Source organism: Pan troglodytes, chromosome 21 (assembly GCF_028858775.2).
Source record: "Pan troglodytes isolate AG18354 chromosome 21, NHGRI_mPanTro3-v2.0_pri, whole genome shotgun sequence".
NCBI lineage: Eukaryota > Metazoa > Chordata > Mammalia > Primates > Hominidae > Pan > Pan troglodytes.
Window position 1 is genome coordinate 40,489,834 of NC_072419.2, and position 26,158 is coordinate 40,515,991.

General features: G+C 47.4%; 2 protein-coding genes across 18 annotated transcripts in view; one reads left to right on the top strand and one right to left on the bottom strand.

Annotated features, from left to right (window-relative positions):
* Window positions 1-13,267, top strand: part of ASIP (agouti signaling protein) — a 69,652-nt gene extending 56,385 nt beyond the window's left edge. For 2 of the 3 annotated variants that reach the window (XM_054674289.2, XM_063802496.1), the window contains exons 2-4: window positions 2,096-2,265; window positions 4,569-4,630; window positions 10,741-13,267. In XM_054674289.2, the coding sequence (XP_054530264.1) occupies window positions 2,106-2,265; window positions 4,569-4,630; window positions 10,741-10,917 (399 nt within the window). In that variant the 5' untranslated portion in view covers window positions 2,096-2,105 and the 3' untranslated portion in view covers window positions 10,918-13,267. Of the gene's footprint in view, window positions 1-2,095; window positions 2,266-4,568; window positions 4,631-10,740 lie in introns of those variants that run through there. The other variant, NM_001135627.1, reaches the window with a different exon arrangement.
* The window catches only part of AHCY (adenosylhomocysteinase), a 50,094-nt gene that overhangs the window by 4,985 nt on the left and 18,951 nt on the right, over window positions 1-26,158 (bottom strand). For 6 of the 15 annotated variants that reach the window (XR_010154005.1, XR_010154004.1, XR_010154003.1 and 3 more), the window contains exon 10: window positions 22,764-22,902. Coding sequence is in view for 10 of the 15 variants with exons in the window: in XM_063802432.1 (XP_063658502.1) it covers window positions 22,771-22,902 (132 nt within the window). In the remaining 5 variants the exon portion in view is untranslated. 15 annotated transcript variants of the gene reach the window in all.

Genomic DNA, 26,158 nt, shown 5'->3' on the forward strand with positions numbered 1-26,158 from the left:
AAACATGATGTTCTTGTTCCAATCCATCATGATTCTTACAATCTAGACGGAGTTGGCAAACTTTTTCTGTAAAAGGCCAGATAGTAAATATTTTATGCTTTGTGGAACACACAGGGTCTCCGTTGGATATTCTTTTTTTTTTTTAATAGAATCATTTAAAAATGTAAAAACCATTCTTATCTCCAGACTGGATAAATGCCATATGAAATGTGAGAAGGGCAAATAAGTACTGTAGTCACTCATTTGGGCTTTGATGACCATTAACAAATGATAAGTAAATAAATGTTTGTATAGCAAGCTAAGCACTGCGATCAGTGGGCAAGGACAAGCATCATATGGGGACCAGGAAGTAGCCAAGCTTGGTTGGAATTTATTACTTCCTGTGAGAAAATATAAAGCTGGAAATGATGGTGGAGAGCCCCTCTCATTGAGGAGTTAATGTCTTAGAAGGGGGATGCTATATATATATATATATGTGTATATATATATATATACTCTATATATATACTCTATATATATACTCTATATATATACTATATATATGATATATATAGTATTACATATATAGTGTGTATATATAATATATGATATATAATACTATATATATAGTATTATATATATAGTGTATATATATATACACACACATACACACAAATGAACAAATATGGCTGAGTGGTGGCTCACTTTGGGAGGCTTAGGTGGGAGGATCACTTGAGCCCAGGAGTTCAAGACCAACCTGGGTAATAGAGTGAGCCTTCATCTCTACAAAAAAAAAAATTTTTTTTAAATTAGCTAGGTGTGTTTGCACATGCCTGTAGTGCCAGCTACTCAGGAGGATGAGGTGGGAGGATGGCTTGAGCCTGGGAGGTTGAGACTGCAGTGGCCCAAGATTGTGCCACTGCACTCCAGCCTGGGTGACAGAGTGAGACTCTGTCTCAAAACAAACAATGACAACAGAAAAAAACTATATGAGCTTGAGTTAGAAAATATAGGCCAGGTGCAGTGGCAGTGGCTGGCGGATCACTTGAGGACAAGAGTTCGAGACCAGCCTGGCCAACATGGTGAAATCCCGTCTTTACTAAAAATACAAAAATTAGCCAGGTGTGGTGGTGGGCACCTGTAATCCCAGCTACTCTGGAGGCTGAGGCACGAGAATCTCTTGAACCTGGGAAGAGGAGGTTGCAGAGAGCCAAGATCGTGCCACTGCACTCCAGCCTAGCTGACAGAGCAAGACTCTGTCTCAGAAAAAATAAAAAGAGTTAGAAAATATAAAATGCTTAGTCTGGCCAATGTGGTAAAATCCTGTCTCTACAAAAAATACAAAAATTAGCCTGGCATAGTGATGGGCACCTGTAGCCCTAGCTACTGAGGCAGGAGACTGAGGCAGGAGAATCACTTGTACCTGGGAGGTGGAGGTTGCAGTGAGCCGAGATTGTGCCACTGCACTCCAGCCTGGGCAACAAGAGAGAGACTCCATCTAAAAAAAAAAAAAAATCCAGCTAGCAAATAAATAAATACATAAATCCAGGGGGCCTATGTCAACAGGTCCATCCTCCTGACACAAACTATACCTGCATTCGTTCTCTCTGGGTTTGGGAATCTAGGATATGAGCCAACATATATGCTTGTCTGAAGGAGCCACTTACCTCTTCATCTTTCTCACTGAGACTTAATTTATTAGCCTTATTCTGTGCATCTTAATAAAATCTCTGCTACTGTGAGGCCCTACTGGGGGCCTTTCAACAACTCTGCCCAGGCCTGGGGTCTCCTGGGGCCACAGACATTAAAAAAACACACAGAAGCAGCCAACACACCACCCTCTGGACAGCAGAGACCAGTGCAATGCATTGCTTTTTCTCTTTGCTCCAATCTCCTTCTGTTCCTTGTCTTTCTCTCTTCCTCTTCCCATCTCTCTTCTCTCTTCTTCCCTCATCAATTCCCCTTCCCCATCCTAAGCCTTGCTAATCCTCCAGCTCCACCAGGACACTTGCCTAACAGGGTCAAAACACCAGCCCAAAGAAGCACAAAGAAAGCAGGAAGGCCTCTTACCATACCCCTGACCCACCCACCTGACCACCTTCTCTGTCCCACTCAGGCCTCCTGGGATGGATGTCACCCGCCTACTCCTGGCCACCCTGCTGGTCTTCCTCTGCTTCTTCACTGCCAACAGCCACCTGCCACCTGAGGAGAAGCTCCGAGATGACAGGAGCCTGAGAAGCAACTCCTCTGTGAACCTACTGGATTTCCCTTCTGTCTCTATTGTGGGTAAGTCACCTAGCCTCTGGGCTCTGGCCCAGGAGAGGGGCTGCAGGAGATCAAGCATGCTTCCCAGGGTGCTACCAGGATCCACCGCCATGATCACGGCTCCTTCTTGCTCGTTCCAGGAAATAATCCTGGGAGAATAAGGTGGCCCTTGACTCATTTGGTTTGGGAAAGCTCTGCATGCCACCAGTCTAATATGCAGCTTAGCATATGGTAGAGGCTCTGAAAGGCCTGAAGTTAAGACACTTGGTGAACTTTGTTTAATTTAGCATTTCTGAAACTTAATGAATCACAGAACTCCTATCAACAGTAACAAACTTCAGGAAATGCTCCAGAACATATGCAAGTCTGGGATGGACCAGTCCTGTCATGTCAGGGTTGGGAATGAAGGCTCAGGGGAAAATATGAGGGTCACTGGAGCCTGGCATTGGAGATCTGGTTTGACTTCACCTGATAATAATCATAGACATACCGTGTGGTAGGCACTGTGAGGTGAGTATGGTCTTTATTCATATTTCACAGTTGAGGAACTTGAGGCTTAGGAGAATTAAGTAACTAGCACGGATCACACAGTTTTTAACTGGCAAAGCCAGAATTCAAAATCAGGTACTTAACTCCAGAACCTAAGCTCAAAACTAATATCCCTTACTACCTCGGCTTTTGCTAGGAAACGAGGATATTTGAGGCTGGGTGAGGTGACTCACACCTGTAATCCCAGCACTTTGGGAAGCTGGAGGCATGAGGATTGTTTGAGCCTAGGAGTTCAAGACCAGACTGAGCGACATAGGGAGACCCCGTCTCAACAGAAAAATTTAAAAACTAGCAAGGCACGTGGCATGCACCTGTAATCCCAGCACTTTCGTAGGCTGAGGCGGGCAGATCTCTTGAGCTCAGGTGTTCAAGACCAGCCTGGTCAACAGGGTGAAACCCCGTCCCTATTAAAAATACAAAAATTAACCAGGCATGGTAGCATGCGCCTGTAGTCCTAGCTACTTGGGAGGCTGAGGCAGGAGGATCACTTGAGCCCAGGAGTTTGAGCCTACAATGAGCCATGATTGTGCCACTGCACTCCAGCCTGGGTGACAGAGTGAGATCCTGTCTCAAAAACAAACAAACAAAAACTAGCCGGGAATGGTGGTGCATGCCTATGGTTCCAGCTATTTGGGAGGCTGAGGCAGGAGGATTGCTTGAGCCCAGGAGGTCGATGCTGCAGTGAGCTATGATCACACCATTGCACTCCAGCCTGGGTGACAGACAGACCCTGACTCAAAAAAGAAATTTTTTAATAAATAAATAATCGGCCAGGCGCAGTGGCTCACACCTCGAATCCCAGCACTTTGGGAGGCCAAGGTGGGCAGATCACCTGAGGTCAAGAGTTTGAGACCAGCCTGGCCAACATGGCAAAACCCCATCTCTACTAAAAATACAAAAATTAGCCAGGTGTGGTGGTACATGCCTGTAATCCCAGCTACTTGGGAGGCTGAGACAGGAAAATCACTTGAACCCAGGAGGCAGAAGTCACAGTGAGCCGAGATCGCACCACTGTATTCCAGCCTGGGCAACAGAGTGAGACTCTGTCTCAAAAGAAAAAAAAAGAAGAAGAAGAAAGAAAGAAAAGAGGATATTCTACACATATCAGACAGGGAAGTGGAGGAACATCAACATTTATTGATCTTCAGTGTAACAGACTTTTCACTTTATAAACAGACTTCATTTATCCTCAAGACAATACTGCAAGGCAGGTATTATGGAACCTTTTTTGCAGATGAAAAAACTGAGTCTCATGGAGGATAAGTAAGTTACCCACAGCCACATAGTCATTATATTGGCAGAGTCAGGATTCAAATCAGGTCCTCCTGGCTCCAGAGCTCTCAGGAATGGAAAATAGGAAACACAGGTGCATCTGTGTACAAAGACAGGAGTCCATTTTCTGGGTATCACAATGTTCCTGTGCCTGCCACAATGGAGATGAAGGAAGGGGCACCTGGGGTGGCTCTGAGTGGCCCAAGCTCACCTAGGTCGAGGGACCAGGCCCCACAAGAGCGTCACAGGCAGATCCCAGTGCCTGCTTGGATTTCCCATTTGCCTTCCCTCAGAGGACACATTGCTATCAGTGCCTGGCTCCAGATCAGCAGCCGGGCTAACAAGAACCTACTGGCTTGAGTCCTACAGTGTGACTCATCCAGCACGCTTCTTCTCCTCTCCCTGACATTGTGACTTCCCAAGCCCCCTCTGCCCCTCTCACTTCACTGCAGCTCAACGTCCCCAGAAACATCTGACTTTGCTCCTTTTGTCTCTCTTTGAAGCGCTGAACAAGAAATCCAAACAGATCGGCAGAAAAGAAGCAGAAAAGAAAAGATCTTCTAAGGTAAGGGCAGGGAAGTTCTGGGAGTTCTCATTGTTGGGGTGAGACTGGACTTAAAGAAGGAGGACCCCCAGGCTCTGGCTAGGAACTAAATGAAAGATTTTTCAGGCCTATATTAACAAAAGAAACTGAAAGCAACTAAAGACTTCCTGGCTTGAGCTCTGAGCCAGACACCCACAGAAGCCCAGGGAGCTGAAGTCCACTGAGCAAAATAGGTTACGAAAAGCAACTTCCTCTACTAGTTAGCCCCTGCCTGAAATTTCACCATCACTCATACTTTTGGATGAATGTGGTGTTTCCCAAATCTCAGTCATTTCAGAACCACATTTATAACTTTGCCATATCTGAGTTCCACCTATTTATTTAACATTATTTGTTTAAAATTAAAACTTAGGCCGGATGCGGTGGCTCACGCCTGTAATCCTAGCACTTTGGGAGGCCAAGGTGGGTGAATCACCTGAGGTCAGGAGTTCGAGACTAGCCTGGCCAACATGGTGAAACCCTGTCTCTACTAAAAATACAAAAATTAGCCAGGCGTGGTGGTGGGCGCCTGTAATCCCAGCTACTTGGGAGGCTGAGGCAGGAGAATTGCTTGTACCCGGGAGGTGGAGGTTGCAGTGAGCTTGAGCCATTGCACTCCAGCCTGGTGACAAGAGTGAAACTCTGTCTCAAAACAACAACAACAAAAAATTAAAACTTAAAAAATGCAGTTGACTCTTGAACACATGTGTTTGAGCTCATGGGTCCACTTATACATCGGTTATTTTATGTCTTTTTTTTTTTTTTTCTTTTTTTTTGAGATGGAGTTTTCACTCTCGTTGCCCAGGCCAGAGTTTGGTGGCGTGATCTTGGCTCACTGCAACCTTCACCTGGCGAGTTCAAGCGATTCTCATGCCTCAGCCTCCCGAGTAGCTGGAATTACAGGCACATGCCACCATGCCCAGCTAATGTTTTTGTATTTTTATTAGAGATGGGGTTTCGCCAAGTTTGTCAGGCTGGTCTCGAACTCCTGACCTCAGGTGATCCACCTGCCTCAGCCTACCAAAGTGCTGGGATTACAGGGGTGAGCCACCTTGCCCAGCTGACTTTTTAAATTGGAAAATATTTTTGAAGATTGACAATTAGAAAAAACAGGTGAATCTTGTTACCTAGAAATATTTTAAAAATGAAAAAAAAGTATGTCATTAATGCATAAAATATATGTAGATACTAGTCTATTTTATCACTTGCTACCATACAATATACATAAATCTATTATAAAAAATTAAAATTTCCCAAAACATATGTACACACAGACAGTACATACCATTCAAAATAGAAAGAAAATAACCAAATGTAAAGATGTAGTACTAAATCATAACTGTGTAAACAACTGCAGTACATACTGTACTACCATCATAATTGTGAAGATACCTCCTGTTGCCATTGCGGCGTGCTCAGGTGTTGCGAGTACGTGCTTACAACGATCTGTGAGCTAATCATCTCTGCACAAGGAGTCTCACCAGGAAATCACATACTGCAGTAAAATGTGGTCCCTCAAGGTTCTCGTGTATTTTTCAATGTGTTTAATGCAATATTGTAAACCTTGAGTAGTACCAAGGGACCCATACTAGGTGCTACTAGTGATTCTGGAAGTGTTCCCAAGAAGCAAAGAAGAGTCATGACATTACAAGAAAAAGTTGCTTGAATTACTTGATTGATACTATAGGTTGAGGTCTGCAGCTTTGGTTGCTATTTCAGACAGACAATACATCTTGTAAACAGATGAAGTAAACTTACGGTATCAATAAATACAGTACAGTACTGTAAATGTATTTTCACTTCCTTATATTTTCTTTCTTATAATCGATCTCTACTTATCCAATAATTTTCTTAATAATATTTTATTTTCCCTAGTTTACTTGATTTTTTTTTTTTTTTTTTTTTTTTTTTTAGAGATGGGGTGTCGCTCTGTCACTCAGGCTGGAGTGCAGTGGCACCATCTCGGCTCATTGCAGCCTCAACCTCCCAGGCTCAAGTGATCCTCCTGCCTCAGCCCCACAAGCAGCTAGGACTACGGGTGTGCACCACCATGCCTGGCAGATTTTTGTATTTTTAGTAGAGATGAGGTTTTGCGGTGTTGCCCGGGCTGGTCTCAAACTCCGAGTTTGGGCAATCCGCTGCTTCTGTCTCCTAAACTGCTGGGATTACCTGCATTAGCCACCATGCCCAGCCAGTTTACTTGATTATAAGAGTACAGTATATAATACATATAACATAAAAAGATGTTAATCCACAGTTTATGTTATCAGTAAGGCTTCCTTCTGGCCAACAGTAGGCTATTAGTAGTTAAGTTTTTGAGGAGTCAAAAATAATATGAGGGCCAGGCACGGTGGCTCACACCTATAATCCCAGCACTTTGGGAGGTTGAGGTTGGCAGATCACTTGAGTCCAGGAATTCAAGACCAGCCTGAGCAACATGATGAAACCTCATCTCTACAAAAAATTTTAAAAATTAACTGGGTATGGTGGTGTGCTCCTGTAGTCCCAGATACTCAGGAGGCTGAGGTAGGAGAATCGCTTGAGCCTGGGATATCGAGGCTACAGTGACTTGTGATCATACCACTGCACTCCAGCCTGGGCAACAGAATAAGACCCTGTCTCAAAGAAAAAAAGGATTTTTGACTGTGTGTAAAGAGTTTGTGCCCCTAACCCCTGCATTGTTCAAGGGTCAACTGTATATAATTATGATAGAAAACTAGTATCACTTACCATAAATAGAAGGTAACTATAAAAATAAGTAAAGTTGGCCGGGCACAGTGGCTCACACCTGTAATCCCAGCACTTTGGGAGGCCAAGGAGGGTGGATCACCTCAGGTCAGGAATTTAAGACCAGTCTGACCAACATGGTGAAACCCCATCTCTACTAAAAATACAAAAATTAGCTGGGTATGGTGCTGCACGCCTGTAATCCCAGCTACTCAGGAGGCTGAGGCAGGAGAATCACTTGAACCTGGGAGGCAGAGGTTGCAGTGAGCCAAGATCACACCACTGCACCCTAGCCTGGGCGACAGAGCAAGACTGTCTCAAAAAAAACAAAAGCGGAGGGGGGGGAAGTTAAAACATTGTTAGTGAATTCTGGGTGAATGGATGGTATTGCCTACCAAAGGCTCTAAATTTGAGGCCTAAATCTCTGTGTTAAAAGGCATAATGGCCAGACGCGGTGGCTCACGCCTATAATCCCAGCACTTTGGGAGGCTGAGGTGGGTGGACCACAAGGTCAGGAGATCAAGACCATCCTGGCTAACACGGAGAAACCCCGTCTCTACTAAAAATACAAAAATTAGCCGGACACGGTGGCGGGCGCCTGTAGTCCCAGCTACTTGGGAGGCTGAGGCAGGAGAATGGCGTGAACCCGGGAGGCAGAGTACAGTGAGCCGAGACCGTGCCACTACACTCCAGCCTGGGTGACAGAGCGAGACTCCGTCTCAAAAATAATATAAAATAAAACAAAAAATAAAAGGCAGATTAGGCCAGGCACGGTGGCTCATAACTGTAATCCCAGCACTTCGGGAGGCTGAGGCAGGCAGATCACCTGAGGTTAAGAGTTAGAGACCAGTCTGGCCAACATGGTGAAACCCCGTCTCTACTAAAAATACAAAAATTAGCTGGGCGTGGTGGTGAACGCCTGTAATCCCAGCTACCTGGGAGACTGAGGCAGGAGAATCACTGGAACCCGGGAGATGAAGGTTGCAGTGAGCCGAGATGGCACCACTACACTCCAGCCTGGGTGACACAGCAAGACTCCATCTCAAAAACAAACAAACAAACAAAAAAGGCAGATTAGAAAGTGTTAGAAAGGCACTAAGGACACGTTAGCACCAAACTGACCCTTTCAAGTTGAAAAAGATTGAAAAAAGAATCCTTTTTTATTGTATAATTCAGGATCATTTAACATTCACGTACCACCTAAAATCATACCACCATTAACACAGGTTCCCACTTTGGGAAATACTGGACTGAGGCATTGCTGAAATGCACACCTTATTCCTGTCTTAGTGTGCCTCAGTTTATCATATCAACTGTAACCAAAGCAAGGAGCACTGGATTAGGTATTAGGAGGTAGGATCTGGCACTGTGTGATCTTGAAAGTCCCTGCTCTTTTCTAGGCCTATTTTGTTGGCTGTAAAGTGAACAAGCAAGATGAGATTATTGACAGATAAAAATATATAACTGACAAATATATTTATATGCTAAGCACTGGGAACATAGCAGTGAATAAGAAAGATATATCTTATCCTTGGTCTCATGGAGTTTACATTCTTGTGGAGAAAACAGGTGAACAGCAAGTAAATCAATAAATAGGTAAATAAATTCAGATGTTAAAGAGTGCAAAGAAATTACAGCACGGTAATGAGACTGAAGGGAAGAGTGGTCTGGGAAGGCCTCTGTAAGGAAGTAGCATTTAAATAGAGTGAAAAACTCAGTAACCTAGAGCAGCAGCGTCCAATAGAAATACAATGTGAGGCCAGGCGCGGTGGCTCACATCTGTAATCTCAGCACTTTGGGAGGGCGACAAGAGTGAAACTGGCTCTCAAAAAAAAAAAAAAAAAAAAAGAACTGTGATGTGAGCTACATAGTTTTAAATTTGCTTATGGCCACTTTTTTTTTTTTTTTTTTTTTTTTTTTTGAGACAGAGTTTTGCTCTTGTTGCCCAGGCTGGAGTGCAATGGCGCAATCTCTACTCACAGCAACCTCCACCTCCCCGGTTCAAACAATTCTCCTGCCTCAGCCTCCCGGGAGTAGCTGGGATTACAGATGTGCCACCATGCTGGGCTAATTTTTGTATTTTTAGTAGAGACGGGTTTCTCCATGTCGGTCGGGCTGGTCTCAAACTCCCGACCTCAGGTGATCCGCCTGCCTAGGCCTCCCAAAGTGCTGGGATTACAGGCATGAGCCACCACACCCAGTTGATAACCATATTTTTTTAAAAAAAGGTGCAATTAATTGTAATATTTTATTTAACCTAGTGTATTCAGAATGTTAACATTTCAATATGTGATTAATTTAAAAAGTTATTGAAATAATTTATTCTTTTTGTTGTGCTAAATCTTTGAAATCTGGTGCATAGTTTACAGCACATCTCATTCCAATGCTCAGTTTTGACAAGCATAAAATGTAGTTCTAACTAAAAAGTTGTGTTTAAGAGGAAGAATATTTTTATATTGCTTCAGTTTTACATTTTAAATTTAAATTAATTAAAATTAAATTTGAAAATTCAGTTTCTAGGTTGCACTAGACACATTTCACGTACTCAGTAGCCACAGATGACCAGTGGCTACCTGTATCGAAGGTACAAAAACCAGTGGCTATTTCCTTCCCAGGAAAAGCAGCAGCAAGCTGTGGCAGCAGTGTCCAAGACAGCTCCTGCTGGGTTCCTGCAGCAGGAACTCACCTGCTGCGTTCCGTGCACAGCGGGGCAGCGAAGTTAACAGGGGTCGGAGAGGCAAGCAAAGGCCAAATCTCAAAGGCCAAAAGAAAGTTCATGTTTCATTTTAAGTTCAAAGAGAAACCACTTAGGCCGGGCGCGGTGGCTCACGCCTGTAATGTAAACCCAGCACTTTGGGAGGCCGAGGCAGGCAGATCACTTTAGCTCAAGAGTTTGAGACCAACCTGGACAATAAGTGAGACCCCGTCTATAAAAAAATAGAAAATAAAATAAAAATAAATTTAGCCAAGCGTGGTGGTGCGCACATGTGGTCCCAGCTACTTGGGAGGCTGAAGTGGCAGAATCGCCTGAGCCCGAGATCGAGATTGCAGTGAGCCGAGATCGCGCCACTGCAGTCCAGCCTGGCTGACAGAGTGAAACCCTGTCTAAAAAAAAAACAAAAAACAAACAAACAAAAAAAACACAAACTAGGGAGAAGACGACCAGGGCCAGGCAAGAGCCAGGTAAGTCTGGATGGGGATGGAGGTGAGGGAATCTGACTGGGGGAGCGGGCGGTGGGCGGTGGGCAAGCCAGCGGGGAAACCTCTGGTCCGGGATCTCCCTAGCCCGAGGAGCTCCCAGGCAGAGGTGAGGACCGGAGGGGTGGGCGTGGCCGGCTCATAAAGCCCCGGCGTTTCCCACGCAGAAGGAGGCTTCGATGAAGAAAGTGGCGCGGCCCCGGACCCCCCTATCTGCGCCCTGCGTGGCCACCCGCAACAGCTGCAAGCCGCCGGCACCCGCCTGCTGCGACCCGTGCGCCTCCTGCCAGTGCCGCTTCTTCCGCAGCGCCTGCTCCTGCCGCGTGCTCAGCCTCAACTGCTGAGCGCCCCCACTCCCGGCCGCGAGCGGGCAGGGCTTCGGGGACGCGGGGCGCTTCTCGGGCGGGTGATCCCTAACAGGGCGGCTTCCCAGGGCTGCAGGCGGGCGGAGGTTCCAGGAGATGGGACTTCAGGGAGACCTGGCTTGGGCTAAAATCGAAATACAATATATATACGCTGCTCGAAGGTGTGCGGCTGTTTCTGTAAAGGTCCCGAAAGTTCTCGGTCCCTTCGCCACGGAGTCCCGCGCTGCTCTCCCGGGGCTCAGGAAACCCGGGCGTCCCAGCCTCACAGCTGCACTCCCAGTCACCGCTGCTGCCGACCTGGGGGTTAGGAACGAGGCTATCCCCTGCCTTTAAACCTGGGAACACCCGAGGCTGCCTCCAAAACCAGGAAATTCAGACCAGCCAGGAAGAAAGGAACAGCCTTTCAGTCTCACACATTTCCTCCTAGGTGCTCCCCTCTCCCCAGGGGGAAAAAAAAACGGAAAGAAAGAAAGAGGCCAGGCGCGGTGGCTCACGCCTGTAATCCCAGCACTTTGGGAGGCCGAGGCGGGCGGATCTCCTGAGGTCTGGAGATCGAGACCATCCTGACCAATATGGAGAAACCCCGTCTCTACAAAAAATATAAAATTATTTGGGTGTGGTGGCGCATGCGGTAAATCTCAGCTACTTGGGAGGCTGAGGCAGGAGAATCGCTTGAACCCGGGAGGCGGAGGTTGCAGTGAGCTGAGATCACGCCGTTGCACTCCAGTCTGGGCAACAAGAGCGAAACGCTGTCTAAAAAAAAAGAAAAAAAAAAAAACAAGAAAAAAGAAAGAAATCCGAGGCTGGACGATCACTTGAGGCCAGAAGTTCAAGACCAGCCTGGGCTACATAGTGAGAGACTCCCCGCCACCCCACCGGTCTGTACAAAAAATTTTAAAAATTAGCCGGGTGTGGTGGCGTGCACCGGTAGTCCCAGCTACTCAGGCAGCTAAGTCAGGAGAATCACTTGAGCCCTGGAGTTGGAGGCTGCAGTGAGCTATGATCACACCACTGCACTCCAGACTTGGCCACAGAGTGAAACTCTGGTTAAAAAAAAAAAAAAAGGAAATAATCATTCCTGTTCTTGTTATAAATCCAAGGTAGTGTCCTGTTCCCTCTCTGTTCCTTAACACAAGAAACAAACACACACACCCCCACACAGGAAAGCTGCCAGATGCTTGTTTTGTTTTCTGTTATTTAGGTTGCAGTCCTACAGGGCAAGAACCTTTTGTTCCTTGTACCACAGTTGCTGCTGAGTAAATGTCATATTGGGAAGATACCGCAGTCACTCCTCGTACCACAGTTGCTGCTGAGTAAATGTCATATTGGGAAGATACCGCAGTCACTCCTCGTGTTTTCCAGACACTGTTCACCAAGCAGGCACCATTTGGCCCCCAGGGGTGAGGCCAGGATGCAAAGCTAAAGACTCAGTCGATTAGTAACAAAGCCACTTGGCTGCTGGGTCCAGACAACCACATGGAAGACCAACCCATTCATTCATTCATTCAGCAAATGTGTATTGAGCACCTAGTGTGTGCCAGGTGCTGTGGACATAGTGGTGAAGAAGTCCAATATGGATCCTCTCCTTACAGAGCTTATGGGCCAGTGACCCATGGCCATTGTCTCTTGTTAGAGGTTAGAACCGTTGTTAGCATATGTGGTCTATTCCCTCAGACTATCAGTTTTGGTTTTTCTTTAGAGATGGGGTCTTGCTATGTTGCTCAAGCTGGTCTCAAACTCCTGGCCTCAAGCAATCCTCCTGCCTCAACCTCCCAAAGTGCTGAGATTACAGACATGAGCCACTGGGCCCAGCCAGTTCTTGCTTTTGTTTGTTTGTTTGTTTGTTTTGAGAAAGAGTCTCACTCTGTCACTCAGGTGGGAGTGCAGTGGTGCAATCTTGCCTCACTGGAGCCTCCAACTCCCAGGCTCAAGCTATCCCCCAACCTCAGCCTCCCAAGTAGCTAATTTTTGTATTTTTAGTAGAGACAGGGTTTCGCCATGATGGCCAGGCTGGTCTCAAACTCCTGGCTTCAAGTGAACCACCCACCTCAGCCTCCCAAAGTGCTGGGATTACAGGTATGAGCCACCACGCCCCACCTCCTTCTCCTTTTCAGAATTCCTCCTCAAGCCTAAAGTGCTAAGAGCATGGTCCTGGGCCTCTCAAAACTCTGCTGGTCTAATGACCAGAACTGAAACTCACATTTGTGACTCAGAGTTATGGTTTGATTGTTGTGAGAATCTGGGAACGCCGTCTCCAACACCATTATTCATTCTATTTCTGTCTCACACACATAGGGTGAACTTGACCTAGGAAGATTTGCCCTACCTTTGTGGCCACTGATTGATTCAGGATCATTTCTTCCTGAAGGGCATAGCCTTAAACTTGTGCCCAAAGTTCTCATAGTGTGGCCTTGAACAAGCCTTTTTTTTTTTTTTTTTTTTGAGACGGAGTCTTGCTCTGTCACCCAGGCTGTAGTGTAGTGGCGCAATATGGGTTCACCACAGCCTCTGCCTCCCAGGTTCGAGTGATTCTCCTGCCTCAGCCTCCCGAGTAGCTCGGATTACAGGCATGCGCCAACACACCAGCTAATTTTTGTATTTTTAGTAGAGACAGGGTTTCACCATGTTGGCCAGGCTGGTCTCAAAATCCTGACCTCAAACTATCTGCCCACCTCAGCCTCCCAAAGTTCTGGGATTACAGGCTATGAGCCACCACACCCAGCCTGAACAAGTCACTTTTGATGCTACCATTTCCACGTTTACAAAGTGAGAAGTAAATCAGTCAGAGTATTTTAGGTGCAAACAACAGAAAGAACTCTAGCTAGCCTAAGAGAAAAAAAAGGTAGAGGGTTAGTCTCCTGGAGAGATTTGGGGACCTCAAAGGAAAGATTATACAACGTGCCTCCAAAAAAAAAAAAAAAAAAAAAGCCCCTGAGGGGTGCTAGAGGAGCCAAGTGGACAATGTCTTCCAAGCAAAGCCACAGGAATGTCAGCTCCAACCTCTTCAGTCCTTGCACTGGACCATTCAAAGTAATTCCCAGGAGAGGCTGATTCACCTGATGTGGGGCCAAGAAAGGGTGGTCCACCTTGACTGACAGTCCCATTGTTCAGGAAAAAATTATCAAACCATGTTTCCCTCTGCTTTCACACCACCACAACAGTCATCAACACACAACAGACTTGTGTGACCCCAAAATGAGAGGGGATTTCCCCCCACCAGCAGGCAAACAATCAGTTCTGCAGTGGACACCAGCTAGGTGTCCTCCAATTCAATTCCAACACTATCTACTTGGAGATGGCATCAGATCCCACAGTCTGAGGGCTCAGTCCCCAAGACTGCCCTCACTTCAGACACCAGTCAAAAGTGGAGCCTCTAGAACTTTTGACAACTGGCTTTAAGTTGGGGTTTCCACAACCCTCTTTGGGCTCAATTAATTTGTTGGAGAGGCTCACAGAACACAGGGAAGCAAGGCCAGGTGCAGTAGCTCATACCTGTAATCCCAGCACTTTGGGAAGCCGAGGTGGGAGGATCGTTTAAGCCCAGGAGTTCAAGACCAGCTTGGTCAACAGAGTGAGACCCCATCTCTATAAATAATAAAATTAGCCAGGCATGGTGGCACAAGCCTCTAGTCCCAGCTACTCAAGAGGCTGAGGCAGGAGGATCGCCTGAGCCCAGGAGGTCGAGGCTGCAGTGATTCATGATCACACCACTGCATTCCAGGCTGTGTCTCAAAAATTAAAAAACCAAAAAGAATTCAGGGAAACACACCAGTTTATTATAAAGGCTATTACAAAGGCTGCAGATGAAGAGATGCATAGGGTGAGGTATGGGAAGGGGTGCAGAGCTTCTGCGTCCTCCCTGGGCCTGCCACCTTCTAGGAACCCCAGCATGTCTGGCTATCAGGAAGTTCTCTGAAGCCTGTCCTCTTGGGTTTTTATGGAGGCTTCATTACGTAGGCATGATTGATTAAACCATTGGCCATTGGTGATCAACTTGACCTTCAGTCCCTCTCTCCTCCCCAGAGGTTGGGGGATGGGGCTGAAAGTCCCAACTCCATTAAATCATGCATTTGCCCTTGTGGTGACCCTTTTTTTTTTTTGGAGGCACATTGTATAATCTTTCCTTTGAGGTCCCCAAATCTCTCCAGGAGACTAACCCTCTACCTTTTTTTTCTCTCAGGCTAGCTAGAGTTGTTTCTGTTGTTTGCAACTAATATACTCTGACTGATTTACTTCTCACTTTGTAAACGTGGAAATGGTAGCATCAAAAGTGACTTGTTCAGGCTGGGTGTGGTGGCTCATAGCCTGTAATCCCAGAACGGTGATCAAATGATCCACCCACCTCGGCTTCCCAGAGTGCTGGGATAACAGGCGTGAGCCGCTGCAGCCAGCCCCTCCATCTTTTTGAGCAACCACAGATCTAACATCACCAGCCATTGTTGAGAAATTACCCCAGTCATACAGTAGGAACTTTAGAAAGAAATTTAACTGCAAGGGCCAATTCCCATTTGCGAAGAGGACAGGATAGGCAAGAAAAGAATTTAATTTGAACTGAATTAGCCAAACCATCTGTAGTCAATTTAAGATGAGTCTAGAGTAGACGAGTTACCCTTTCTTCTTCCATGTACCAAGAGTAGAAGGTGTGTATGTTGGGAGGGGGTATTGGGTTCAGGAAGGAGGAAAAGGAATGACTTTTGTTTAATTGGTAAAATCCTTTAAAACTGTCAAATGCTTTCATGTTCATTACAGAAAGGAGGTTTCTATTAATTGATTGCCTGCAGAGAAATAGAAGCTCTCCCAGCTGGATATACGAGTTGTAGAGTCTGGGAGGTGGCACTTTCTAATGGTGAGAATGATGATGTTGACAATTATTATGCCTTCTTGTTGCCTGGGGAGCCCAGCAAATAGCTTCATTGGAGTCCAGAGGCTTTCACACTTTCCAGAGCTCCTCTTTAGAATTCGTGGACTCTATGGCTGTATAGACTACCAGAGCAATAGTAAATATTGGGCTGCTGTTCACTGTTCGAGGCCTGTGTGGTCTGCAGTTATCATAGTGCCATACTAACAGTGATTATTTATTGAGCAGCTACTTCATGCCAGGCATGACACCAAGACTATCAAATTAACGTCTTGACCTAAGTATCACTGTAAATAAGAGAACTGGGGCTCAAAGATGTTAAGCAATGTGTCTAGATAGACCTCACACCTCAGCATGGGGATTCAGATCCAGCCCATGTCATTCCAGAGCCTAGGCCCTTAAACACCAGGCCACTGAAAACCAGGCAGAGGGGACTCTGCCTGCGTAGAGCCAACACCTTGCAAGAGACTCGGCCCAAGAGGTGTACCCAACAGACTCCCCATGTGACTCCCCAGCTCTCTAATGAGACCTTGTCAACACCACCCCAGGGAGTAGTCTCACTAGTGGAGCTTCTGGAGAGAAGCAGCTGCATCTTCTTTTCTTGGGTCAGTACTTACTCAAGAGGCCATGAGAGGTACAGGATAGGGCATTGATAAAGAATCAAGAGGGGCTGGGGTATGGTGGCTCACTCCTGTAATTCCAGCACTTTGGGAGGCCGAGGCAGGAGGATTGCTTAAGCCCAGGAGTTTGAGACCAGCCTGGGCAACATGGCGAGCCCCCATCTCTACAAAAAAAAAATTTTTAATTAAATTAGCCAGGTGTGGTGGCACACGCCTGTAGTCTGAGCTATTTGGGAGGCTGAGGCAGGAGGATCGCTTGAGCTCGGGAGTTCAAGGCTGCAGTGAGCCATGAATGTGACTATACTCCAGCCTGGATGACAAAATGAGACTTTGTCTCTTTAAAAGAGTCAGGTGGTACAAATTCCTGTTCCAGCACTGCCCCTCACTGCTGTATGACCTTGGGCAAAATTCCCTCCCAGCTGCACCGTGAAGGGATTGGACAAGGCAGTCTTGGGGGCGAATCCAGTCCCTTCGTGGTGCAGCTGGGAGGGGACCTGGCCCAAGTTCTCTATTTTCTTTTTCTTTTTTTTTTGAGATGGAGTCTCGCTCTGTCACCCAGGCTGGAGTGCAGTGGCTTGATCTCCGCTCACTGCAACCTCCGCCTCACGGGTTCAAGCGATTCTCCTACCTCACCCTCCCAAGTAGCTGGGATTACAGGTGTGCTCCACCATGCCAGGCTAATTTTGTATTTTTAGTAGAGACGGGGTTTCACCACGTTGGCCAGGCTGGTCTCGAACTCCTGACCTCAGGTGATCTGCCTGCCTCGGCCTCCCAAAGTGCTGGGATTACAGGCATGAGTCACCACACCCAGCCCTCTATCTTCTTTTCTCTGTTGTTTTTCTATAACCTGGTGTCTTCAATGTCTTCTCCACTACAGCGAGACTCAGAATTGTCAGACAGCAACCTATTGAGATGGGTTTAGGGAAAGAAGGTAACTTTCTGGGGGGTTCATTTCACTAAAAAGGGGCTAGATCCAGTTAGTGTAAAACATGTCTAGATTCAGCTACTCAAATATTCTCTGGAATGTGTCACTCTCTCTCAATTGTGTTGGCTTTATACCTTTTTTTTTTGAGATGAGGCTTTGCTCTGTCCCCCAGACTGGAGTGCAGTGTGTGATCTCAACTCACTCTAACTGCCACCTCCCAGTTCAAGTGATTTTCCTGTCTCAGCCTCCTGAGTAGCTGGGATTACAGGCGTGCATCACCATGCCCGGCTAATTTTTTTTTTATTCTATTTTTTTTTAGTAGAGCTAGGGTTTCATTATGTTGGCCAGGCTGGTCTCAAACTCCTGACCTCAGGTGATCTGCCCGCCTTGGCCTCCCAAAGTGCTGGGATTACAGGTGTGAGCTGCTGCACCCGGTCTGTGTTGGCTTCATCCTAAGGCAAGCTGGCCTTCGTGGGGGCAAAGGAGCAGCTACAGGCTCACATTCCTTCCAATCCTGGCAGCCCCACTGAAGACAGTACCTTTTCTGTTTTTAGGATAGCTGGGTCTCTTTTACAGTTGCCACCTCCACCTACTGTGCAACAGGCACAGAGGCAAATTCTACACTTGGTGTGCACCAGCAGCATTGGGAAACACTGGGGAAGTTGTTAAAATGCACACTATAAGGCCTCACCCCAGACCTACAGAATCAGGACTGGGGATAAGCCCTCCAGGTGTTTCTGAGGTTTGCTCAAGTCTAAGAACCACACTGGGTTACGGAACAGGCTTTAGGGGAATAAATACAAGCCAGCAGTTAGTAGGAAAAGCAGGTGCAGGTCCCCACGAGAGACAGGTTGAGGAGGGGCATTCAGGACACAGTGTGGGTGGATACTCTAGGGAGGCACCCACCTCTCTATTTCTCTCCCTGGTAATAGGGCAAGTATGAGAACACTGAGCAGGGTTGATCAGACTATTACGATGCTAAGCAGTGTGAATTTAGGTTCCAATAACTTATGGAAGTTGTCAGGAAAAGCCCACCACCCAGCACCCGGGGGTCTTTAGAACCCTTGCAAGGTTGTAACTCCTCCCACCAGGGAGAAGCAGCCTCTAGTCCTGGGGGAGTCTGAGTCCAAGCAGCCCACAGAGTGAATCCTGGAGTCGCTCCTGCACCACACCAGATTTCTAGCAAAAGTCCTAAAGTCCCAGGATTGAGTCCAGACCAACTTGAGCCACATGCCTGTCTTGGAGCCAGTTTGGAGAAGCAACCAACCTGGAACTGATCGAAGCCCGCCCGGACCACTGCACACCCCTGGCTGCCTCTACCACCTCAAGCAGGTTTCCTAGCTCGGTCCCCTGGGCTAGTCCTGAGTAGGTCTCAGGGATGAGAATCTGGATTCCTGGGGTTTCCTGGAACCTCAGACTCCCAAAGCAGGGCTGTCCCAACAGCGGCTTCCTGGAGTCCTCACTGGCATCAACAGTCCCCGTGGATCCTTCCTGGGTTTTAGTCCATGCTACTTCCAGACACTCTAAGCTCATTATTTCTGGACTGAAAAGGGATCCCAGCACCTCTAGCCTAGGAGGCCCCTCCCACCACAGCCAGTCACACAGAGGTGGGCATGGGGCTTGGTGTGCAGAAAGAGCCCTGACATGGACTCGGGTGGGACACCCAGACCTGCAGAGTGACCCGGATAAGTCACAACTTCTCTGGGCCTCCGTTTCTCCACATACAAATGCTGGGTTCTGCTCCACAGGACTCTAAGGTTCTCCCTTAGTTCCAAGATCCTATGACTTCTCTAATTTTCTAATTTCCTAAGTATCCTAAATTCCCTGCTCTCAAAACAGCTCCCTCCCACCACCTGGTGTCTCATACAGTCCTTAAAACTCAGCATAAAGGCCGGGCACAGTGGCTCATGCCTGTAATCCCAGCACTTTGGGAGGCCAAAGCAGGCAGATCACGAGGTCAGGAGATCGAGACCACGGTGAAACCCCATCTCTACTAAAAATATAAAAAATTAGCCGGACACGGTGGCGGGCGCCTGTAGTCTCAGCTACTCGGGAGGCTGAGGCAGGAGAATGGCGTGAACCTGGGAGGCGGAGCTTGCAGTGAGCCAAGATCGCGCCACTGCACTCCAGCCTGGGCGACAGAGCAAGACTCCGTCTCAAAAAAAAAAACAACAAAAAAAAACTCAGCATAAAAACTCCTCACTAATGTTCTATCATTCGAGCGTCAAGACAGCCATCTGAAGTAGGTATTTCTGTCCCTGCGGGGAACACAGTGAGTCAGCAGCAGACCCAGGGCTCCTCTTTCCAAAGTTCAGTCCACTGCTCCATAAACAGCCACTTTCCACCAACCACAGGCCTCATCTTCTCATCTCTTTCCTGGAAAAAACCCAACCAGGGCTAGGCCTGGATACTGCAGGACCCTTGACCAATTCCTTCTTTCTCCGTGAAGCTTTGATGGGGGCAGCCCGGATATCAGGAGTGGAGTATTGGGGTATTGGGGGTGGAGCAGGAGACACATCATCTTTCATTGTGGGTACCCGGTCAGTGTCACACATGTGACAGATTAGCAGACCTGAAATCAGAGGTAAGTCTGAGACCAGATGTGAAAAGAGGGGCTGTGTTTTCTGAAACAAAAGGTTCTGGGAACTGACAGGACACCTCCGAACAGGAAAGGAAGAGGCTGGCATAACAGAAACCAGAACTCCTGGAAGAAGGGAGGTGGGGGGCTACATGGGATCTGGCAGGAGGAAGCATTCTGACAGCATTTCCCACATCCGGGAGGAGACACGCTAGAGGGAAGGGAGCATGCGCACACACAGGCAGCGGCTGTGCAGCAGAAGGCGTTCAACCTCTCTGGCTTAGAAGAACAGCAGCCTCTCCTTTTTTCTACTGTGAAGTCATCGTCCCAGCAGCCACCCCAGTAGAAGAACTGAGGCAGGGCTCTGGGTAGCCCTCTGGTTTACAGTTCCAGAGTTCCTGATCTAATGTTGGGAAATCTGAATCCAGGCTCCCTTCCTAAACCTGACCTTGCTGGTGTGGAAGGGGCTTGGATTTTGGTCTAAGTCCTACCACATACAAAAGTCAGCTCATGCTTATGGCTCCTCTCAGAGCCTCAGACACGGGAATTCCAGTCTCTATGAGGAATAAATAAGACCATACCTTTTTACATATGATGTAAAGATACATCATATCTTTAGAACTTAATGTGAGTCCCCACTTAGTGCACTAAGGCCAGGCATGGTGGCTCATGCCTGTAATCCCAGCACTTTGGGAGGCTGAGGTGGGCAGATCACCTGAGGTTAGGAGTTCAAGACCAGCCTGGCCAACATGGTGAAACCCTGTCTCTACTACAAATACAAAAATTAGCCAGGTGTGGTGATGAGCATCTGTAATCCCAGCTACTTGGGAGGCTGAGGCAGGAGAATTGCTTGAACTCATGAGGCAGAGGTTGCAGTGAGCTGAGATTGTGCCACTGCACTCTAGCCTGGGCGACGAGAGTGAGACTCTGTCTCAAAAAAAAAAAAAAAAAAGGCCAGGCACGGTGGCTCACGCTTCTAATCCCAGCACTTTGGGTGGCCGAGGCGGGTGGATCACGAGGTCAGGAGATCGAGACCATCCTGGCTAACATGGTGAAACCCCATCTCTACTAAAAAAAAATACAAAAAAAAATTTGCCGGGCGTGGTGGCGGGTGCCTGTAGTCCCAGCTACTCGGGAGGCTGAGGCAGAAGAATGGCATGAACCTGGGAGGTGGAGCTTGCAGTGAGCTGAGATAGCACCACTGCACTCTGTTGCCTGGGCAACAGAGCGAGACTGTCTAGAAAAAAAAAAAACAACAACTCTAAAAGATGCTTGCACCATGCCTGTCACCCAAGTGTGCAAGATCTCAGCCTGTTTTGACCACTTGTGTTGTGGTCAGTTGGGAGTGGGTGCCCTGTCATTCGGTACTAATAATAGTTGAAGTACCAAAGTCTGTACACTATTTACAGCAGAGTCACATCACATACACACGTAACTTATGCAACTTAAACTATGTGCACTCAGGGAAAAAGAAAAGGTAAGAATTAATTGTCAGGCAGGACACACTGATGAGCATCTAAGCCAGAGTGAGCAGTTTTCAGCCCCTCATGCCTCACTGATCATGGGCCATTGAGTGTGACTTAAGGGTTTTACTTGACATTGTATCTTTAGAACTTAATGTGAGTCCCCACTTAGTGCACTTTTAAAAATACTGCAAACAGCCGGGCACAGTGGCTCACGCCTATAATCCCAGGCAGATCACTTGAGGTCAGGAGTTCAAGATCAGCCTGGCTAACATGGTAAAACCCCGTCTCTACTAAAAATACCCAAAAAAAATTAACTGGGTGTGATCTCAGCTACTCAGGAGGCTGAGGCAGGAGGATCGCTTGAACCCAGGAGGCGAAGGTTGCATCGAGCCGAGATTGCATCACTGCACTCCAGCCTGGGTGACGGAGCGAGACTCTGTCTCAAAAAAAAACGAAAGAGTTCCCTCTTCACTTTACCCATTCTTTCAAGCCTAAGGACCACAGACAGCCGTTCCACTGCAGAGTACCCCGTGAATGCTTCATCAGCACGACTATAACCCCCTATTCATGGCATACATTGTTGGCAGAGGATTATCTATAAAATAAAGGCTCAAAATTCTTCCAGGCACCAAGATTTTTATTTACCCACCTTCCTGCTTTCTTTTAACATTATAGGCCAAATTATTCTCTTTTTGACCCAGGGTTGTGAAAGGAACCATCTGGTTATAAAGTGGTGGCAGATTTCACGAAATCTGCCTGCATTCATGTTTTTCTGGCCCCTCTCAACCCCTAGCTGTCACTTCTCTGTTCTTTCTCAGTTGCCCCTTAACAGTCTATTCTAACCCCTGTAAAACAGGGACTAAAAGTACTAACCTCATTGTAATGAGGTTTAAGAGAAGGCCCAGCACTAAGCCAGGCTCTCAGGAAAATTCAAACAACAGTTCCTCTTTGCCCTTCAATATAGCCCCTTCTCATCTGTCATGGGCTGAAGAACCACTGGACCTGTAAACCAAGCACACAGGTATAAGTCCACAGACCAGGTGAAGGCCTAGATGGCAAAACACATGGGCTTTGTGACTCCACTACTGACTTCCAGGCTAAGGAAGGACTGACTTAGTGAGCTGTTCCAAGACCACTGAGCTCATGGTTCCCTGTGGCTGGGACCTCCATCATGACTGGGGCTTGAGGAGGGGCCTCTGTTCCCGCTGCCACATTTGGAACAGTATGACGGCTGCAGCAGAGGCCAAAAACTAAGTGATCAGCCCCAGAGAGTCGATGGGGGACACTGACAAACCAATCACAAAGTTGGTGCCATTAGCTCTTAGGGAGGAGAGGTGGGGCCTGGGCAAGGACAGCAGCTGGAGGGTGAAACGCAGACCTGGCTCTCAGTAGCGGTAGTGATCCGGCTTGAAGGGGCCATCACAGGACATGCCCAGGTACTGGGCTTGCTTCTCAGTTAGCTTGGTCAACTTCACATTCAGCTTGCCCAGGTGGGCTTCAGCCACTGCCTCATCCAGCTGGGGAGAAACAAAGGAAGACCGGGAATCAGTGCCATTTTCTGGGACCCCTACACGCGTCTGGCTGCCAATAGAGGCAGAAGTGTTCCGTTAGGGTTTCTGCCATGTGTGGTACTCATGTTAACTCTTTCTATCCTCACACCCAGCCTCAGTTAATGTGTTGTTTTGGCTGCCCAGCCCCCCTCAAAAGGGAACCATGCCACACCCTCCCCTCCATGTGGCTTGACAGGACCATCAATCACATCTCCTTCCTCATTCTTCAACTCAAGCAGCTAACCAAAACGCTTCTCTGGAATTGATCTATGCACAGGACATATTTTCCATGACAGGCAGAGACAAGGTGCTCCAACCCCACTGGGATTCCTAAACAGGGAAGGGTATCTATCAATCTCAGCTCACCAGTTCCAAGTCTATTTTACAAGTGAAATGAAGATAGATCCGAGAGACAGAAGGACAGAGCCATGATGACACGGAATCCTAGGTTTCCAGTGTTTGGATCCGAGAATAAAGTTCTTTTTTTTGTGACAAAGTCTCATTCGGACACCCACGCTGGAGTGCAGTGGCGTGATCTCGGCTCACTGCAACTTCTACATCCCAGGTTCAAGTGATTCTCCTGCCTCAGCCTCCCGAGGAGCTGGGATTACAGGCGTGCACCACCACGTCCAGCTAACTTTCTGTTTTTAGTAGAGATGGGGTTTCACCATGTTGGTAAGGCTGTTCTTGAACTCCTGACCTCAGGTGATCTGCCTGCCTCAGCCTCCCAAAGTGCTGGGATTACAGGCGTGAGCCACCGCGCCTGGCAGATTCGAGAATAAAGTTCTTTTTTGGATTAAACTGGTTGCTTTTTTTGATTAAAATGTATCTATAAATTCTTTGATACTCCTTTAAGAATTAGAGCCTAATCCCCACCGCCTCCCCCCACCCCACCGAGTGATTCCTTTCTAATGAATAGAAGAAAGCAGAAGTGATGGTGTGTGACTTTGGACACAAGTTCATAGAGACCCTGTGGCTTCCTCCTTGCTCTCCTCTGGATGACTTACTCTGGGGGAAGCCAGATGCCATCTCCTGAGGATGCATAAGCAGCCCTCTGGAGAGGCCCATGCATGAGGAATTGAGACCTCCTGTCAACAGCGATGTGAAGAGGATCTTCCAGACCCAGTCAAACCTTCAGATGATTGCAGCCCTGGCAGAAATCTTGACCGCAACCTCATGAAAGAGCCTGAGTCAGAAGCAGCCAGCTAAGCTGATCTCAAATTCTTGACCCACAGAAACTGAAATAATAAATATTTATTATTTGAAGCCAGTAAGTCTAGGGGTTAGATTGTTATGCAGCAAGATAACTGATACACTGGTTTGAATAGTGTTTCTATCACTTGTGACCAAAAGGATTCTAATCCACTGCCATCCTCCTTTTATAAAATGAGGAAATCAAGGTTCAGAAACGTGAAATGACGTGTCCACGGTCACCAAGCTAGTGAATGACAGAGCTAGGATTTGAACCCAGGTCTATCTGGCTTCAAAGCCCCAAAATGTGTCTCAAGCATCCCAGCTTATGGCCTCTAGAGCAGCTTTGAAGAGATTATGCAGAAACCGAAGAGGACAGAGGCAAGAGTTAAATACAAGCAAGCCTCTAACTCTCTCATGAGGTAGGCCTCTCCCTACCCCTAAGGGACCCCATCCTGTCCCATGATGGCATGGCGGCCTCTGACCACAGCTCAGCCCACAGCTTTTACATTCCCAAGTGGTTTCACATCTACTGTTTCATTAGAGCCTCCCAAACACCCTTAAGAAGTAGGATGGGTGCGGTTTATCCTTGTATCTTCAGATGAAGCAAAGAGCCTGCAGAAGGTGATGTGCTCAGCAGAGAGGCGGGCAACAGTAGGACCAGGGCCCAGCCTAGAACTGAGTCCACGTCAGTTCCAGAGGTAGAACGATGGCCTCCAACCCCCACAGTACACATTGAAATCAACCTTCTGCTTGGCCTGGACTAGCCCAGAACTTTTCCTTCTCCCAGCACCCTGAACCAGAAGGTGTGTGTCACGTCCTAAGGTCAACACCTTGGACAGACAGAGCTAGGTTCTATTCCTGGCCTGATACTTAACATCTGTGAGAGCAAGTCGGTCTCTACACCTGACTTTCCCCATTCGCAGGATGGATGGATCACTCATCTCTCAAGGCTGTTACAAAGATCAGTGCTACTCAGAGTCATTCGTGCAGTAGGTGACTTAATAAATGGTGGCTGCCTTCTCTGTCATTGTTGACCAAGGTACCTAGTCCCTTGCCTGCATACAGCATGTGAGGCATGATGCCAAGAGTGTCCTGTCCCCAAGCCACATGTTAGCAATGATGAAGAAAAGTGGTAAGGACAGGGTCAGGTGCTGAGGCGGGAGCTTTGCCTCTTTCACTTCCAACCCTGCCCTCATTTCAAAGGCCTGACCAATTTCTCACCAAACTCACAGCCATATTTCTCCCAACTGGGATTAGATAGGGATCAAGTGAGAATCTTTCAACCCCACAACCAGCTGCACAGAACAAGGTACGCCTTGAGGTCCTTATGGGTAAAATGTTTGGTCCAGCAAGACATTGCTCCAGGGAGATTAGTTGTTGGCTGGCCCTGGAGGCAGATGCCCCAGGCCTCTTCCTGCGTCTTCCTCAATTGGTAGAACCAGCCTTTCAAAAGATGAAGGGATGGTATGTAGACCCCATCACAGCTTCTCCAGCAGCAAAAGGCTGGAAGAGCAAGAGCTACTCTTACCATTTAGCTCATAAGGAGACTGAGGATTGGACAGGGTAAGGGACAAAGCAAAGTTCACCTGTATAACTGCCAAGAAGAGCCAGGACTAAAACATCTGTCCTGACCCCAGGGAAGGGTGGACTGCATGGGGTGTTAGGGTGAGCACTGGATTTCATGTCAGAGGACTTCATCTTCATGATTATGCAGACCATACGACCATAGTGAGATGCCATGCTTAGGGATGTATCATTTTTTTTTTTGAGACAGGGTCTCACTCTGTTGCCAGGCTGGAGTGCAGTGGCACAATCTCGTCTCACTGCAACCTCCACCTCCTGGGTTCAAGCAATTCTCCTGCCTCAGCTTCCCAAGTACCTGGGACTACAGGCATGCGCCACCATGCCCAGCTCATTTTTTTGTATTTTTAGTAGAGATGGGGTTTCACCATGTTGGCCAGGCTGGTCTCCAACTTCTGACCTCAAATGATCTGCCCACCTCGGCCTCCCAAAGTGCTGGGATTACAGG